Source organism: Capra hircus, chromosome 16 (assembly GCF_001704415.2).
Source record: "Capra hircus breed San Clemente chromosome 16, ASM170441v1, whole genome shotgun sequence".
In the NCBI taxonomy this organism is placed as follows: domain Eukaryota; kingdom Metazoa; phylum Chordata; class Mammalia; order Artiodactyla; family Bovidae; genus Capra; species Capra hircus.
Window position 1 is genome coordinate 28,575,643 of NC_030823.1, and position 20,069 is coordinate 28,595,711.

The following is a 20,069-nucleotide window of genomic DNA, read 5'->3' on the forward strand; positions in this document are numbered from 1 at the left end:
GAATCAACTTAAGTGCTTCAGCAATAGATGGAAAGGAAAGTGCTCAGGAAGCAAATGAGAGAAAAACCATGCCCTTAAAGAGCTGGAGCCTGAATCAAAAAGACTCGGCAGTCTTTGTGAACTTAGCTCCTGCTTACTTTATAATAGGAGTTCCTTTGTAACGCTTTACAATTTAGATCTGAATTGAACTGAATTGAATCGATGAATCCATGCTGAGTAATCGTGGGGGAAGGATAAGAAAGGATATTCCTGGAGCATGAGTGAAAGTGGGAAACTTAGACACTACAGCGGGGTGGGGGTGGCAGACAGGATATGAGAGCAGAGATGAGACCGCCGTGGGCTGAAGTGTGCTTTTGTTGGGAGGAGCCAATCTATTTATCCAAATACATACTACTCCTGTGCTTTACATTCCGAGATTTTGGTGAGAGAAAAAGGGATGTAGAAAATAGTTTGTTAGAAAGAAAAATGAAAATGGTGTTCTAGGAGAAAGAGCAATTAAAATATTTGTTCAGATTTCCTTTCCATTCTTTTTAAGGTGAATGTTACCTATATGGAAATACCATACTGAATATTTTAGTAAAATATACATCAGATTATAATATCAAAATTTATTACATATCAAGAAAGTTCTCTTTTTAATCACACTTTAAAAAACCATAACTAGCATAATTATGTATCTCAAGAATAATAAAACAGTTTCCATTTAGAATGAAAAGGTGCACATTTTGGTATAAATATTTCAAGAAATAAAAAAAGAAACACTCAAAAATATAGATCAGGATTTTTGTTTAGTAAAAAATTATTCTTTCTGCTCTTTTCAATGTAAGAATTATATTTAACAAAACACAAAAAATAAAACATTAAAAGAGTTTCCCCTGATTTAAAAAAGTTATATGCACTGCATTTGCATCTGAACCCATTTTATTTCCTAATTTCTGGAAAGACAGAATGCTCAATAGGAAAATACAACGCTTTACAACAAGAATTACTGTGCCATTTAAAGCAGAATAGAGAATGTATATGTCAGGTATTTCTGTAAGAGAACAACAGACATTAGGAACTTCTAAATTATTAAATCTATAGAATTAATTTAGGAGAGAAAATGATAATGCAGTCAATTTACAGTGCATATGGTAACTAAAATCAATTTTCACATTAGAAGAGAAATTCTGTCAGCATTAAAAATTGATTTGCACTCAACTATTGTGTTATGTATGATAAACTCTATTGAAAGAGTTAATAAAACGTCACTTTTTATTATACCACCAGAGGCTTACTTTTAACTAACATATAAACCAAGTAGCAAACTGCTGGAAAGAAAAGCGAAATGTGAAATAGACACTGCCTTGAAACACAAAAATGAGCAATTATTTATATCTATTTAGCTATATAGTGACAATAATCAAATAAGCATTCCAGTCTTTAGAACTGTTGCAAAGAATGGAACTACAGAGATTCTCTGATGGCCAATGCATTTTTTTAAAGTACATTTTTATTTTATTATACTTAATAATGATAACTCTTCTTTGTATTTAAGGTAAGAAAGAAGCACATTTGGCTCACAAATTATCAAGTGTGATATTTCTAAAACTGACTGCATTACTAGGTAAATTCTTCATATCAATTCACTGATCTCTTTTACTGAAGGATGCATTTGTTTGAAAATCAAAGACTTACGTCATCCAAAAAATCAATCAGTGAAGATGAGGAAGAAGAAAAGGAATCCTATTTAACGAATACAGCAATAAAAAAATAGAAAATATGGATGAAGCAATATAATAAGAACAAATAATAAATCAAAAATTTTGTAGAACAATTGAAAGGCAAATGACATTAATTCAAATAAATAAATGAGAAAAGCAGTCATTGTCATTGTTTCTCAAGAAACTTAGAAATTCATTAACTATGTTTTAAAGAGTGATTCTTTTTCCCTTTCCCAAAAGAATGAAATACAATTCATATACTGTGCTCAAGGTGTAATAAATTGAAGCTCATGGCAAATCATTATTAATTAAATTAAATGAAAGCACTTTAAAAGGTAGCAACTAAAGGTAAGCAACAGAATCTCTGCCTTCTAACTGTTCCCGCTAAAACGTAAGGGTCCTGAGGGGCAGGACTTTGTTGATTCTGTCACTATTGCATCTCCAGCACTACAGCAGTGCCTTGCTCAGATATGTACAATTATCTGTTGATTAAGACATAATTACTAGCAATTTTTCTTTCTGAGATAAAAAGTTCAACCATAAGCTTTTTTCTAGCAAAGAATTTAAGTGCCAAAGAATGGCAGAGTCACACAGTCACTATTTCATTATTCTGGCGTGTGCCAAATAAACTCTATACGCAACACTTCTAACATAAAGCATTCCTTTGGTACACTTCTAAAAACCCGTATTGGTTTGGAATTGGAACCAGCATTGCCCTATGTGAGCTCTGGCATTTTCACTTGCTTTTTCATTGTGGCTCTTTGCTTTGGAGGAAAAAAAAATTAAAATTATTTAAAGTTAGGATCTGTTCTGAACTTACTGTTCCTCAGGGAAAGAGATGAAATTTCTTTTAAATCTTACAATGACTCTCTTATTTAGATCTTAGATTTCTCTTAAATACAAGAAAAGTTTACGATTAAAGTTTCCATAATATTGCAGGACATATATTTCTTTCATAATACATTTTTGTTTACATAAGATTCTAGGTCCTCTTATAGGGGATGCAATAAAAGTTTTATTGCAAATAAACTTTAAATCACAAAGTAAATTTTAAATCAACCACAGGGGATATCTGAAAGGTTTAATACTTACTTCAAATTGATCCAGAGCATCGGTAGGCGTATTCAAAAATGCCAAGAAAGAATGCTGTGAGTCTTGGTGCTCTATACCTAGAAGACAGCAGCAACTTTTCTTAAAACTAGAACAATTAACACTAATTTTCATGGATGACCTTTCCTGTCTGAATCTATTAAAAAGCTGCTTGCAAACTACCATATTTTAAAACCAATTAACATTATTAACTCCACATATTAAAAAAACTAAATTACATTAGTGTTTCTTGTACTATCACTCAATAGTTAAACTACATCAATCTCTAGGAAATACTTGTTTCTTGACTTACTTGAGTTCTTGAATTTCTTTTCCTGTACAGTACACCATAAAAAGCACATTAAATCTTTTGGTAGACTTGGGAAATTTTAAAAAATAGGACTCTGGTTAGGCCTGATTTTTCTAAGGTAATTTAGCACCAAACAAGGTTTCCTATCTGAAATACTTTCATCAAATATATAGTATACACCAATACAAATAACCTTTTATTTAAAAAATTCAGTGATAAATCAAACTTATTAAATTATGAATAAACTTTTGCTCAGGCTTCAATCTGATTTCATTTACTGTTTTATTGACAAATTGTATGACAAAAGTTTGTCTGAGAAAAACTAGGGCTGGAGAATGACAACTCCAAACCTGAGCTTTTCTCAGACAAATTAAAAAAAAATTGATGCATATCTTTTGGCTATGGTATTAACCCTAACTGCATAATTTCCAAAATAATTCTTAATCATATACATATAATGATAAATACTAGGGAGGAAAAAGGAGAAATACCAATACACACTTCTGATCTCCATATCATTAGGACTAAACTGACCCACTAAATTAGTATCAATTATGTGCTTTTTTGAATTATTCTCTAATAATAACCCATGGTTGCTGAACACGGCAGTGCAGAAATTTGTTCCATCAATAAATATTTGCTGAGAGGGTTTTTTGCCAAGCCCTGTCTAGTTACTGGAGATACAATAGTAAAGAAAGAGACAAACAAAATCCTTGCCCTCATTATATAAATATTACATCATATTATTTAAATAGGATATTATTTTATAACAGTGAAATTTTATTATTCTACAATGTTCAAAATTCAAATAAAAGCCATAGGCTAACATGCAATGTAATAAATTTAATTTCTTCTTTTGCAACTTTAGATCTATTATAAAATGAGGCAATCAGTGCCCACTGGTTAAGTCATACTCCCCACTGCTCTCTTTTCTATACAAATTGCTTTTTGGGCCACAGGTCCTCCATGTCATGTATACTTTTTCCTCTACTTGCTAAACAATTCAGCTCCCTCCATTCTTCACACATGAAAATTAAGCTTCTCATTTTAGCATGATGCCTTGTGCTCCTAATCTGAGTTCCTAATTCACTTTTTCTGGATTCCTTCCTTTCTCATTCATAACAAAAATTTATTGAACATCTACTACTTTTAATGGCTTTTTTCATGTTAACTCCTTTGTGTGATTACTCTCTTTCCTCCAGTTTTAAAAGCAGGTGGAGAGACCCAACCTTTGTCACTCTGTGTCATAGGACTGGGAAATAGAGGGCAGCACATAAGTACAACTTAGAGCCAATTAATTAGGTCAGTATTCAGCCAGGAATACTGTCAGGAAAATGAATTTCTAATAACTGTATATAAGCGATCCTTTCATTAAGAAAATAACATTCTGAATTTTTAAAAATTAAATCTTCATATTCTTAAAGCCCACATGAAGGAAAGAAAATTGAAGTTCATGTAATAAAGCTACCAAGCACTCTGAGTTACTTTCTACATTAACTATAATGTGCTCAAGTAATATTTTCAGGAAAATGGGAATAAACTCTGAGAAATCCCACAGGGCAAGCAATTTGAGTGTCAAACATGGAAGAAGACATCGAAATGTCAAAATAATTATTTGTCATTGAATTGCCTTTCTAATATTGGATTAATCTAGTTATTTCTACATTACTTCTTCAATTACCCTGAGAGCGAATCCTCTACAACATTTGAGAATAGTATAAAGTATATGAAAAGAACAAATGTTTCCAATCACAAAAATATTGTTCAAGATATAGTCCATGGCCCTGAAAAACAGCTGAATATATGGCAAAATGAGCTTTCTCTTATGAAATCTTTAACAATGTGTATCAGGTAAAACAAAATAACTCAGAGACTTTATCTACCAAATATGTGCATGTGTGTACCATATATTCAAGCATGTGAACAATTCTTCTGCCTACACATTAAGCTGATTCTTTTATAATAAAATGTATTCATAACATTACATCCTGATGGATGCAAAACACATTCCCATACCCTTTTCAGATCTAAGCTCTTCAGTGTCCTTTATCAGTTGTTCGATTTCTGATAGTAGTTCCAAGTTCTTCTTCTCTGAATCTTTTAGTTTACTTAAATAAGGGAACAAAAGGAAAAATGTCATTATTTATATTGTTTGTCAATGAGCCATCATGTATGTAGTTACTTGGTTTAAATGCCAGTCATGATGATGTAGGGAACTGAAAACCACTGCAGGAAGGACAAATCCAGCCTGTCATCTACTCTTGTGCAAAGAAAGATTTACTGGAACACACTCGGGCTCATTCATTTATATGCTGTCTGTGGCTGCTTTCATACTCAACAGCACAGCTGAGTAGATGGAAACTATGTGGCCTATAAACCCTAAAGTATTTACTATCTTGCCTTTTATTGAAAAAGTTGCTAGCCATGAGCTAAATTATTAAACTAAAAAAATGTATAAAATCAAACATTAACTTTAGAATTCTGTTAAATTTCTTTCATAGAGAACCATAAGACTAAGTTTATAATTTTCAGTTTGACTTGTATTCCTGATTTATAAACACTTGTGTAAGTTTATGTCCTAAGCTTAAGAAGAAAGATCTTACTAACTCCAAATTACAATACAGAGAATGACATTTAGTAGTTCTTCATGTTGGGCTCAATTCATATTCTCCAGAAAAAGTTGTTTTCCATTTTCAGTGTCACACTAGCACATTTGAGTAAAGCATATTTAATTTGTAATTGACTTATAATAAGAATTTATAATTCAATTGAGGAATTTATAATTCAATCAGAGATACATGGCATCTCTGATATAATTAAAAACATTAATGACTACAGTTTAAGGACTAAGGCTTCATACCACTAAAAATAATTTATGGGCCTCTATTTCCTTTTGTGACTCAATGACCTTGCAATCTTAAGTATTCTGAGCACTGAATGGATTTTTCTATTTGTATTTTGATTTGTGACATGAACTTTCCATTGTTCCTCCGTATCACCTACACTGACTTATTCTTAAACCAAACCAACTATGATTTTCCTTTTATCATTTATTCAGAATATTATTTGGTCTACTGCTGTGATAATAGTGGAGGGAATGTATTCATTAGCTAACTATCTTGAAGAGTGTGGAGGATATACTTTTTTTAAAAGTAGTAAGAAAAAATTATAATTTAAATATTTTATACCACTGTGAAATTCATCATCACTAGAACATTCATTTATAAAAAATCTTTGGTAAAGGCCAGAAATTACAGATGACTATATTTTATTCTGACTCTATGCTATATTTTTATACTAATGTAATATTCTGGACCAAGAGATAATTTTGAATTTAATACTATAAAATTTGAAAATGAACTAAATTTTACAAAAAAGGTAAAAGTAAATAATAGAATATTAATACTATTAATTCCACTTTAAGAACAAGTCAGATAGAAATAGAGCTGTATTAAAGTCCCATTACTGCATAAAGGCCTAAAAGAATCAATTCATTTTCAAACATTCACAGTTTTTTTGGGGTCATCATTAAAAAAAAAAGTGATAGGTAGGAAACTAAATATGTAATTTCTCTCCAGATACTTTTGGATCAAATCAGAAATCACTCTAGTGGGACTATAGAGTCTTACCATTCTGTTATGATGTTAGACGCTTTAACTTTATTCAGCTCTTCTTGGATGGCCTGTTTGGCTCTTATTTCTGCATCCAGAGCTGACTGTAACTCCAGTCTGGCTGACATATCCAGTTTTGCAAAACGTCGCATTTTCCAGGGCATATCCTATGAGACAACATGACTGTGCTTTTAGTTCAATTCTATTTTTACATTTAAGTTCAGTAATATAAGTGAATTCTGAAAGTACTTAAAATAACTATCTTGCCCTAATTATAGAATAAAAGAGATATATTACTTGTGAAAATACATTTTCATTAAATTCAGAAATAACTGTAGACTTATTATAAATACATTTTTTTATGGTTATTACCATTAATGGTTAGCCATACAAATGACAGCTAAGCAACTACGTATTTTAATTTCTTGAACTGGAGGAACTTAGAATGATTTCTTATGAAAAACTTTCCAGTAGGCAAAAACTAGAAAAACTGATATAATTACTCAGATTCATTACAGTGTTTTCTGAGCTTTACCCCCAACTAATATAATAAGCCTGTTGGCTAAATGGTAGCGCTTACTGTTGCTCGGGTACCCAAGCTGGAGTTTCTTAAAGCTTCCAATTCTTCAGTCATTTTAGAAGCTAAGGCTTGAAGATAACCTCGTGCATCCTTTTCATCACTGACCCTAGAATATATACAAATAAAGACAGAGATCAAGTAGCAAAGTAAAACAGAAAACTTCAGTGAGAAGTATATTATTTTAAAGCATCATTAAGAAATAAGAGAAAAGTGACAGAAATTTAAAGATGTTCTTAATATCATTTTTTAAAGGTCTACCACAGTACTACTATCTGTCAACAAGCAGGAAATGCTTTACTGAACTGTTTGGGAGTCAGCACATATGTTAGTAGTGATTAAGAACTTGATTCTTGAGTTAAGTAGACCTAGGTTCAATTTGTAGCTCACTGATTATCAGTTGTATGACTTTCCGTAAGTCATTTACCACCTCTAACTCTCTGCTATCTCAGTTAGAAGATGGGATAATAATTATACCACCTACCTCAAGGACTATTATGATAACTAAATGAGAATACATGTGAATTTTCAGCCTAATGGCTAGAACATGAGTGTGTTCTCAGTCGGTCAGACGTGTCTGACTCTTTGCAACCCCATGGATTGTAGCCTGCCAGGCTTCTCTGTCCATGGAATTTTCTAGGCAAGAATACTGGAACAGGTTGCCATTTCCACCTCCAGGGCATCTTCCTGATTCAGGGATCAAACCTGTGTCTCCTGCACCTCCTGCATTGGTGGGTGGATTCTTTACCATTGTGCCACCAGGGAAGCCCACCTAGAACATACTGTTTTATCACTACAAACTATTACTGCACATGAATGAAAATTGATGAATGAGGAGTGTTTCAAATAATATGAGTGAATTTAAACAAAAATAAATGTTTCATTACTGAAATCCTTTCCTGATTATTAAAACATTTTCCTGGTTATTTTATACTAGTCTTCTCTCCTTCTATTAATACTGTACACACTCACCGTTATCTTTCTTTTCCACTCAAAACAAACTCTACCTCAATGGCCTTATTTACTAGAAATTAAATTCCTAAATTCATATGTCTAATCTTAACCTATAAGTCATCTTTCTTCTAAAGCATACTGGAAATCTCCACTCCAGATATCTGAGAATGACCTCAGGCTCACCAACAAACAAAAGAACAACTAAAACTGATATCATTCTCCCCCAAAGTTGTTTCTTCTCCTGACCTTTCCCACTTCAATGATATCACCATTTTTCTTAATCTCTCCAACTCAGAATTTCAGAAATACTAATTCCTCCTCATTTCTTGCCCTTCATTTATATTTAAGTCCTATAGATCCTTCTTCCACAATGTCTTCTCCATTTGTTCAATTTTCCCCAAACTTTCAAGAGATACATATGAAAAATGAATTTTACGGGCCAGTCTGTCACTTCAACGCCTTTTTGTAGGATCATTTCAAAGAGAAAGAATGAAGTCTTCTGATGAATCTAGGGTGAGAAGAAAGGTCCCTGTTCCAATACAAGGTGACAAACAAGGTCTCTTTGCCCTAAAAGGTTTAAATTTTTTTTTCATATGAAAGAGATATTTCATAGGAAAAGGCAGAGGGAGCAGAGTAAGAGGACCATCAGAAATGCATTGAAATGAAGTCTTATATACAGCGTGTTTGTTTTATTTTTAAAATGTTAACTTGACCAATGGAAATATTTACAATTCTGCATACGACAAATTTCCAAAATCTTGTGTGAGCATTTTTTAATACACCAGATTAAAAAACCAGAAACAGCTTGAGACTTTTAACCTTTATAAGCTTGCAAAGTATATCATAGTCAACTTCCAAATAGTTGAGAACCCTGAGAACAGAGTTTATCTTTTACTTTTAGCCTATTAGATATTTAATAATTTGTTATCTAATGTATTAGTCCAACTAAATAACAGCTTTAATGCAGATTGACTTCCTGTATTCTTGATTTTTTCTGCATATTTCATTTGAATGTGAAATATGCAGAAATATTTCATCTTCATCCTTTCTACTAACCTTTTCCAGACAGTCCATAATTATAGCTTCTTTCCTTTACTGGAACCACTTCCCATTCCATCTCAATCCATCATGTAATCACTTGAAAGGATCAGTGGTCTAGGATTGCAGGCTTTGGCTAAATCAGTTTTGTCTTCTATAAAGTCATTTTCACTAACATCTTAGTTACAAATTTGATTACATAATGATGGAGTCACAAATGAAGAGTCATAATGTTTGATATATAAGCAAGGCTAAAGATTATAGCGATTTTGCTTCAAACTGCATTTTATGACAAGGATATCAATTAAATATTAAAGAACCATTAACTGTACTATTTGGAACACAACCAAACTTCACAATTTGGGCATTTTCCTTCAGATATGCAGTGAATAGTCACATTCATAAGCTAAAGCTGAGTTAACATAAGGGTTCTACAGATAAATCAGTATCAAAATACATGAGTCAACTGGGTAAGATTATTTTAAAAGACAGTATTTATTCACTTACGATTTCATTTAAGGACAGTATTAATCTAGTGTAAGTAGGGAAAAAATGCCTAGAGTACCAAAATAAGAGCATGATAAACTAAAATTCTCACCAAATTCTTGGTCTATATATATATGAAGAAATCAGTTGTTGTTTATGTAAATAAAACATCAATAATATGCTGAAAAAGTTATAAAGTTAAAAAGCATAAAAAGTTAAGCTACCTATTTTCATTAGAAAATATAATCCCTATTGGATTCAACTTTAAATATTATAAAAATACACAGACTTTTACAAATACCAGAACAATCATTTAATGAGTTAATTAATATGAAAGTCACTAAGTTAATTATCCCAAATTAAATCCTGTGGGCTAAAAGAACAGTTGATAAAACTAACTGTAAGCATTTAATGTCTTTAAAATGCCAGATGTGAATTAGTCTGTTTTAATTATGAAAAAGGTGAAAGCATAACATCTTTAGCTTCTAAAATTTTCTCCGGGCTTTCTGTTTCCTAAAATAATCACAAATACGGGAATTTTGGTCTTAGGAATATTGATGGCTAGCAAACGAGTTTCTTCAGTTCTGTAAGGACTAACTAACTCTCTTCAGAGAGAATAATATTTTCTTTCTTAGAAAGAAATATCAGCTTCTAATGAAACTGTAAAAGCTGATACAGAATATCCGACAAAGTTAAGGAAAAGCAGAAAAAACAGAAAACACAGAAGAAACACAGACTAATAATAAATATTCCTCCTGGAATTCATACCAATTTGACTATATGGCCAAAAATCAGCCACAAAACACATTTAAAGAGTACTCACCACTGAATTATTTCTGTGATCTGAGCCTCCCAATGCGCAACCGATTCCTTCTTATCTGCCAGATCTTTGACCTCTTCTTCTAACTGCTGGTTACGTGCACTTAAGTTCTCACACAAAGCGGTAAGCTGAAAGGCAGTGCCAAGATGCTTAAAGAAGTGTGACTTTTAGGAACAGGAATTCAAGATGCCTCAGATGCCTCTTGTTAAATCTCATAAGTCAAAAATGCTCATCTTCCTGATTTCCTATTGTGATGCACCCTCTGGTCACTGAATTTGGAAACATCAAGTACTCTGAATTCTCCTGCCTTTGCTTTCCCTTCACTCCCTATATTAATTGGTTCCCTTTGTGAACATTTTCCATTTGCCAGGAAGAACTCCCCAATTCTGCTGGTAACAATATCTCTCAGTTTTTTTGTTTTAAAATATCTCTATGTTATCTTGAAAAAAAAAAAAAAACCTTACAAGGAGTTTCAAGCATATACAAAAATGAACAGAATAGTATAAACAAATCCCCATGAACCCCTCATTAGCAACTTCAACAGTTATCACCACAATGTCAATCTTATTTCATTTGTACACCTGTCTTCTTACCCCCTCCTCCAGTATTATTCTGCAGCAAATATCAGACATCATATAGTTTTATCCATATATATTTCTGGTGTATCTCTAGAAAATACGGCTCTATATTCATAGCCACAATATCATTATTATATTTAACAAACTTTCTTATATCATCATATAGGTAGTCACTGTTCAAATTTCCAGTTGTCTCAAGATATCAAAAGACTTAACAGTCTGTTAAATTGAATCATACCAATAAGTACACACAACATAATGGTTGCTCTGTCTTTTAAGCCTCTCTTACTCACAGGTTCTGGAGTACTCCTCTTGGGCAGCTGTTAACAGAATACCATAGTCTGAGGGGCTTAAACAAGAACCATTTATTTCTCCCAGTTCTGGGGGCTGGGAGGTCCAAGATCAAGGCACCAGCAGATTCAGTGTCTGGCAAGGGCCCACTTCCTGATTCATAGATGGCCGTTGGATGAGGGAGTTCTGTGGGGTCTCTTGTTTAAGAGCACTCATCCTATTCATAAGGGCTCTACCCTGATTGCCTAATCATCTCCCAAAGGCTTTGTCTCCAAATAGCACTACATTGGTGACGAGGTTTCAACATCTGAGTGCTAGAGGAACACACTTAGGACACGGCGGCTCCCTTCCAACACTTTAAATTTTCATGTAATTTATTTGTTGAAAAAAGTAGGTTGTTTGTCCTGTAGAGTTTTCTATACTCTGAATTTTTGCCTTCATTTTTGAAAGACATTTTCTGCTGTATAAAATATTTCAGATTGGCAGTTATTTTCCTTCAGCATTCCTTTATTTCTGGGTTCTGCTTCTTTCCTGCTGGAAAGACAGCTTTAAGTTTAGCTGTTGCTCCTTTGAATATAACATGTCTTTCTTCTCTGGCTGCTTCTTGGATTTTCTTTGGTTGCTTTGTTGTTGTTCAGCTGCTCAGTCATGTCCGACTCTTTGCAACCCCATGGACTGCAGCATCCCACGCTTCCTGGTCCTTTACTATCTCCTGGAGTTTGCTCAAACTCATGCCCATTGAGTCAATGATGCCATCCAACCATCTCATCCTCTGTTGTCCCCTTCTCCTCCTGCCTTCAATCTTTCTCAGCATCAGGGTCTTTTCCAATGAGTTGGCTCTTCACATCAAGTGGCCAAAGTATTTGAGCTCCAGCTTCAGCATCAGTCCTTCCAATGAATATTGAGGGTTAATTTCCTTTAGGATTGACTGTAAGGATCTCCTTACTGTCCAGGGACTCTCAAGAGTCTTCTCCAGCACCACAGTTCAAAAGCATCAGTTCTTCATCAATCAGCCTTCTATATGGTTCAACTCTCACATCTGTACATGACTACTGGAAAAACCATAGCTTTTACTATACAGACCTTTGTCGGCAAAGTTATTATGTCTCTGCTTTTTAATATGTTGTCTAGGTTTTCAGTTCAGTTCAGTCACTCAGTCATGTCCGACTCTTTGCGACCCCATGAATCACAGCACGCCAGGCCTCCCTGTCCATCACCAACTCCCGGAGTTCACTCAGACTCACGTCCATCGAGTCAGTGATTCCATTCAGCCATCTCATCCTTGGTCGTCCCCTTCTCCTCCTGCCCACAATCCCTCCCAGCATCAGAGTCTTTTCCAATGAGTCAGGTCTTCACATGAGGTGGCCAAAGTACTGGAGTTTCAACTTTAGCATCATTCCTTCCAAAGAAATTCCAGGACTGATCTCCTTTAGAATGGACTGGTTGGATCTCCTTGCAGTCCAAGGGACTCTCAAGAGTCTTCTCCAATACCACAGTTCCAAAGCATCAATTCTTCGGCGCTCAGCTTTCTTCACAGTTCAACTCTCACATCCATACATGACCAGTGGAAAAACCATAGCCTTGACTAGATGGACCTTTGTTGGCAAAGTAATGTCTCTGCTTTTCAACATGCTATCTAGGTTGGTCATAACTTTTCTTCCAAGGAATAAGCGTCTTTTAATTTCATGGCTGCAGTCACCATCTACAGTGATTCTGGAGCCCAAAAAAGTAAAGTCTGACACTGTTTCCCCATCTATTTGCCATGAAGTGATGGGACCAGATGCCATGATCTTCGTTTTCTGAATGTTGAGCTTTAAGCCAACTTTTTCACTCTCCTCTTTCACTTTCATCAAGAGGCTTTTGGTGTCTAGGTTTAGTTGCTGGTTTTTGCAATTCTTCTGTAGTGTGCCTGATAGGGATTTAATTTCCCTTTAGGGTCTGTGACATTTCTTAAATTTGTAGCTAAATATTTCTCATAGGTTTTAGAAAATGGTGGGCTATTAACTTTGCAAATATTGCTTCTGCCACGATCGTTCGCCTCTCCTCCTGGGAAAGCAAATATTTTCTGTCAAATTTTGTCATCACATCCCCTATGTCTCGATATATACCTCTTTTATATATTTCTGTGCTTTAAAATGTATTGATATATCTTTACTTCAGCATGGAAAGTTTATTTACCCTTTCCTTTCTTTGCTCCTTTCTGATCTACTGTTAAAATTTTCTGTTAGGTGTTTCAATTATTTTATGTTTTACTCTTAAAGATTTATTTGACTTCTTTGTAAAGGTTCCAGGTGTCTGGTGAAATTCTACATGTCTTCTATTTTCTTGAATATACCATACAGTTATGCTAGAATTCAATTGAGGAAATTCCAATACTGGGAACTGTGTAGGTCTGTTTGACTGGTTTTCCTCTCATTTTTTATTTTCTGACTTAGTATTTGGTTGCTGTTTATTTTTATGTCTTGGTTTTATTAGGTTGTTTTTCTTGGTATGCACTGTAATTTCTTATTGCATGCCATGCACACTGAATGAAAATTTTAAAGATAATCTGAGACTCTATATAATATCTTCCTCCAGAGAGCGTTTACTTATACTTCTGGCAGGCAACTAAACAAAGACAGATGAAGGACTGAATTACTTAAAGGCTGGGTTTCAGTCACTGAGTGGGCTCATCTCTTTTTGGTTCATGCTTATGAAGAAAATGGAGTCTTTTCAATGACCTTAATTGAAAGCTTGAATTGATTATCAAGGATCCTGTACTGATATCTAGTTTTTAATCTCTCCAAACTTGTGATAATACTGTGGAATACTGTGCTCAACTTCCTGGATTCTCAGCGATAGCTTTCGTATCAGCAAATCCTCAAGAGGAAAAGTGGCACTGAATGCTGGGCTCATCTCTCAGTTCTACTCCTTTCTGTAGGATCTGGGTCAGTAAAGTCTAGGCTGCCTTCCTATTTTCCCAACACCTTATTGCAGATGAATACTGTAGGCAGTATTCCTACTGTATTAAAAAAAATTTTTTTTTAATCCATCCAGCTTTATAGTTCTTGGTGAGGTGGTAATGGAAGGTATGATGTAGGCTAATCTGTCGTAGAAGCAAAACTTCTTGCTTTATTAAGTGTTTAAAAATCCATGATAAAATATTTGCATATAATTTTTACTTCATGGCTACATTTTTCCAATAAATGGTCTCACTCTGCCATTAGCTATCACTATTCCTTTCTCCCTTTCTGGTATGTTTGTAGAGATACTGTGCTAGTTTATTTTTGATTACTCAGTTTGAAGGAGGTGAATTTATCCTAGAAGAATTATTAACAGGTTTGTGAAGATGAGAGGCCATGGGATGGTTAAATTTATGTCAACTTGACGAGGTCACAGGGTGCCTAGACATCTGCTTACACATTCTGCTGGTATCTCTGAAGGTGTCTCTGGGTGAGATTAACATTTGAATCAATTGACTGAATAAAGCAGATTACCCTTCCTAATGTGAGTGGACCCTATTCAATCAGTTGAAGGCCTGAAAAGAAAAAAAGGCTGACTCTAGTGAGTAAGAGGGAACCCCTCCTGCCTGATTGCCTTCAAGCTGCTTTCACTTGTCTTTGGTTTCTTACTGAAACACTGGCTCTTCCTGGGTTTGGAGCCTTCACTAGCTTTTGGACTAGAATTACATCACTGGTTATCTTGGTTCTTAAGCCCTTTGGACTTGGACTAAACTGTCTCTCCAGCTTACAAACTGCAGATCTTGGAACACAACTTAGCAACTAAACAACAATTATAAACAAGTGAGCCAATTCCTCACAGTAAACATTTTTATACATAATACATGTGCGTGATTATCTGAGTGTATGTATATAAGGGTGTGTATGTATATATAATCTCTTATTGGTTGTTTTTTTTTTTAAATAGTTTTATGTAGTTTCTGATGAAATCACATCAGCAATATGACTCAGATAAATCTATATCTATCTATAGAGCGAGAACCTTTCCATATTTCATTCCATTGTAGCTTATTACAAGATATTGATATTCCCTGTCCTGTACAGTAGAATCTTGCTGTTTATATATTTTATATATAGTAGTTTGTATCTGTTAATCCCCAATTCCAAATTTATCCCTCCCTTTGTCCTTTTCCCTTTGGTAACCCTAAGTTTGCTTTCAATGTCTATGAGTCACTTTCTGTTTCATAAATAAGCTCATTTGTATCATTTTTTAAGATTCCACATATAAGTGATATTAAATGATGTTTATCTTTCTCTGTATAACTTAACTTCACTTAGTACATAATCTCTAAGTTCATTCATGTTGTGGCAAATGACATTATTCCATTCTGTTTAATGGCTGAGTAATATTTCAGGAAAAAAGAATGAAATAATGTCATCTGCTACAACATGGATGGACTTAAAGATGAACACTAAGTGAAGTAAGACAGAGAAAGGCAAATATCATATGATGCCAATTATATATGGAATCTTAAAAAATGATACAAATGAACTTATTTACAAATTTTCTAATGGCTGAGTAGTATTCCACTCCCTTTCATGGATCACAGCCTTGTTGTGGTGAAGGGGTTTGCATAGCTCAAAGAAGCTATGAGCCGTGCTGTGCAGGGCCACCCAAGATGGGTATAATGAAGAGTTTTGTCAAAACATGGTCCACTGGAGGAGGAATGGCAAACCACTCCAGTATTCGTGCCTGGAGAACCCCATGAACAGTATGAAAAGGCAAAAAGATGTAGGGTAATTACTAATAGGTCCAGAAAGAATGAAATGGGTGTGCCAAAGTAGGAACAATGCTCAGCTGTGAATGTGTCTGCTGGTGAAATTAAAGCCCAATGCTGTAAAGAACAATATTAGATAGAAACCTGTAATGTTAGGTCTGTAAATCAAGGTAAATTGAACATAGTCAAGTAGGAGATGGCAAGACTGAACATGGATAGCTTAACAATCAGTGAACTAAAATGAACAGGAATGGGTGAATTTAATTAAGATGAACATTATATCTACTCCTGTGGGCAAGAATCCCATAGAAGAAATGGAGTAGCCCTCATAATCAGCAAGAGTCCAAAATGGAGTACTCGGGTGCAGTCTCAAGGCAAAGCATTCAACATCACAGTAATCCAATTCTATGCCCCTACAACCAATGCCAAAGAAGCTGAAGTTGAACAATTCTATGAAGACCTAGAAGACCTCCTAGAACTCACACCAAAAAAAAAAAAAAAAAAAAGATGCCCTATTCATCAGGAGATTAGAATGCAAAAGTAGGAAGTCAAGAGATACCTGCAGTAACTGGCAAGTTTAGCCTTAGAGTACAAAATGAAGCAGGGCAAAGGCTAACAGAATTCTTCCAAGAGAACACACTGGTCATAGGAAACACCAGCCAGACATCCTGGAGTGTGAAGTCAAGTGGGCCTTAGAAAGCATTATTATGAACAAAGCTGGTGCAGGTGATGGAATTCCAGTGAGCTATTTAAAATCCTTAAAAATGATGCTGTTAAAGTGCTGCACTCAATATGTCATCACATTTGGAAAACTCGGCAATGGCCACAGGATTGGAAAAGGTCAGTTTTCATACCAATCCCAAAGGAAGGCAATGCCAAAGAATGTTCAAACCACCATACAATGGCACTCATTTCCTATGCTAGCAAGGTAATTTGCAAAATCCTTCAGCAGTATGTGAACCAAGAACTTTCAGATGTATAAGCTGAGTTTTGAAGAGGCAGAGGAACTAGACATCAAACTGCTGACATTCACTGGATCACAAAAAAAGCAGGTGAATTTCAGAAAAATATCTACTTCTGTTTCATTGATTACTCTAAAGCCTGTGACTGTGTGGATCACAACAGACTGTGGGAAATTCTTAGAGAGATGGGTGTAACAGACCACCTTACCTGTCTCTTGAGACACCTGTATGTGCATCAGGAAGCAACAGTTAGAGCTAGACATGGCACAACACACTGGTTCCAAATTGGAAAAGGAGTAAAAGCCTATATATTGTCACCCTTATTTATGCACAGCTTACATATGTACTTCTCTGCATCGTACATCACACAAAATGCCAGGCTGGATGAATCACAAGCTGGAATCAAGACTGCTGGGAGAAATATCAACAACCTCAGATATGCAGATGATACCACTCTAATAGCACAAAGTGAAGAGGAACTAAACAGACTCTTATGAGGCTGAAAGAGGAGAGTGAAAAACCTGGCTTGAAACTCAACAGGAAAAAACTAAGATTATGGCCTCTGGTCCTATCACTGCATGGCAAACAGAAGGGGAAAAAGTAGAAATAGTGACATATTTTATTTTCTTGGGCTCCAATTTCATTGTGGACAGTGACTGCAGCCATGAAGTTAAAAGATGCTTGCTCCTTGGAAGGAAGGTTATGACTAACCTAGACAGCATATTAAAAAGCAGAGACATCACCTTGCTGACAAAGATCCATATAGTTAAAGCTATGGTTTTTCCAGTAGTCATGTACAGATGTGAAAGTTGGCCCATAAAGAAGACTGAGCACTGAAGAAGTGATGCTTTTGAATTGTGCTACTAGAGAAGACTCTCAAGAGTCCCTTGGACTGCAAGATCAAACCAGTTAATCCTAAAGGAAATCAACCCTGAATATTCATTGTAAGGACTGATGTTGAAACTGAAGCTCCAATACTTTGGTCATATGATACGAAGAGCCAACTCACTGGAAAAGACCCTGATGCTGGGAAAGATTGAGGGCAAGAGGGGAAGCAGGTGGCAGAGGATGAGATGGTTAAATAGTATCACCAATTCAATGGACTTAAATGTGAGCAAACTCTGCGAGATAGCAGAGAATAGAGAAGCCTGGCATGCTGCAGTCCATGGGGTTGCAAAGAGCTGAACAGGACTTAGTGGCTAAAGAACAACAAAGTATTCAATTTCATATATATCAATATATACCACATCTTCTTTAACTATTCATTTGTTGATGGACATTTAGGTTGCTTCCATATCTTGGCTACTGTGAATAGCACTGCTATGAACACGGAGGTACATTACCTTTTCAAATTTGAGTTTCTCCAGATGTATGTTCAGGAGTGGGATTGCTGGATTGTATGCTAATTCTATTTTTAGTTTTTTAAGAAGCCTCCATCCTGTTTCCCATAGTGCCTGCAACTGTCTACATTCCCTCTAACACTGTAGGAAGGTCCCCTTTCACCACATACTCTCCAGCATTTATTCTTTGTAGACTCTTTGATGGTCATTCTGACTGGTGTGAGGTGGTATCTCACTGTAGTTTTCACTTGCATTTTCTCTAATAATTGGCAGTGTTGGGCATCTTTTCATGTGTAACATTTTCTATGGAGAAATGTCTGTTTAGGTCTTCTGACCATTTTTTGATTGGGTTTGTTTTTGTTATTGAGTTATCTGAGCTGTTTGCATATTTTGGAAATTAAGCCCTTGCTGGTTGCATCATTTGCAAATATTTCTTTCCCAGTCCACAAGTTGTCTTTTCATTTTATTTATGGTCTTCTTTGCTGTGCAAAAGCGTTTAAGTTTAATTAGGTACCATTTGCTTATTTTTGCTTTTATTTCTATTGCTTTGGGAGACAGACCTAAGAAACTACTGCTATGATTTACATCATAGAATATTTTTCCTATGTTCTCTTCCAGGAGTTTTATAGTATCATGTCTCACATTTATTTTTTCCCCCATTTAATTTTCTTGGCACTTTTGCTGAAAATCAATCAACTATAAATATGACATCTTATTTTTGGACTCGACTCTCTTTCGTTATATCAAGGTTGTTGTTCAGTTGCTCAGTTGTGTCTGACTCTTTGCGACCCCATGGACAGCAGCACACCAGGCTTCCCTGTCCTTCACCATCACCCAGAGCTTGCTCAAACTCATGTCCATTGAGTCAGTGATGTCATCCAACCATCTCATCCTCTGTCGTCCCCTTCTCCTCCTGCCCTCAGTCCTTTACAGCATCAGGGTCTTTTCCAACTGGTTGGCTCTTTGCAGCAGGTGGCCAAAGTATTGGAGCTTCAGTTTCAACATCAGTCCTTCCAATGAATATTCAGAGTTGATTTCCTTTAGTAATCTTTTGATTACTGTAGATTTAAAGTAAGTTTCAAACTTTGGTAGTATAAACTCTTCAACTATTATACCCACTCCGTGAAATATTTTTGATCTTTTTGTATACCCATATACATTTAAGAATAAGCTTGTCACTTCTAACAAAAAAGCCTATATAATCTTTATAGGGACTTCCTTGAATCTACAGATTAGAGAACTGCAGTCCTAACAATACACAGTATCTCTCTCCATTTGTTTAGACATTCTTTAATTTAACTCAGCAATGTTTTGCATTTGTCTTCCTTGGCACGCCACTCCAGTGCTCTTGCCTGGAGAATCCCATGGACGGAAGAGCCTGGAAGGCTGCAGTCCATGGGGTTGCTGAGGGTCGGACACAACTGAGCGACTTCACTTTCACTTTTCACTTTCTTGCATTGGAGAAGGAAATGGCAACCCACTCCAGTGTTCTTGCCTGGAGAATCCCAGGGATGGGGGAGCCTGGTGGGCTTCTGTCTATGGGGTTGCACAGAGTCAGACATGACTGAAGTGACTTAGCAGTAGCAGTTTACT

The 20,069-nt window shown here is 35.3% G+C and overlaps 1 protein-coding gene across 1 annotated transcript in view; it reads right to left on the bottom strand.

Moving 5' to 3' along the window:
• Window positions 1–20,069, bottom strand: part of CDC42BPA (CDC42 binding protein kinase alpha) — a 304,553-nt gene that overhangs the window by 60,297 nt on the left and 224,187 nt on the right. Inside the window, 5 exon segments of the mRNA XM_005690541.3 lie at window positions 2,796–2,872; window positions 5,119–5,210; window positions 6,732–6,880; window positions 7,294–7,399; window positions 10,592–10,716. Coding sequence (XP_005690598.2) covers window positions 2,796–2,872; window positions 5,119–5,210; window positions 6,732–6,880; window positions 7,294–7,399; window positions 10,592–10,716 — 549 coding nt within the window.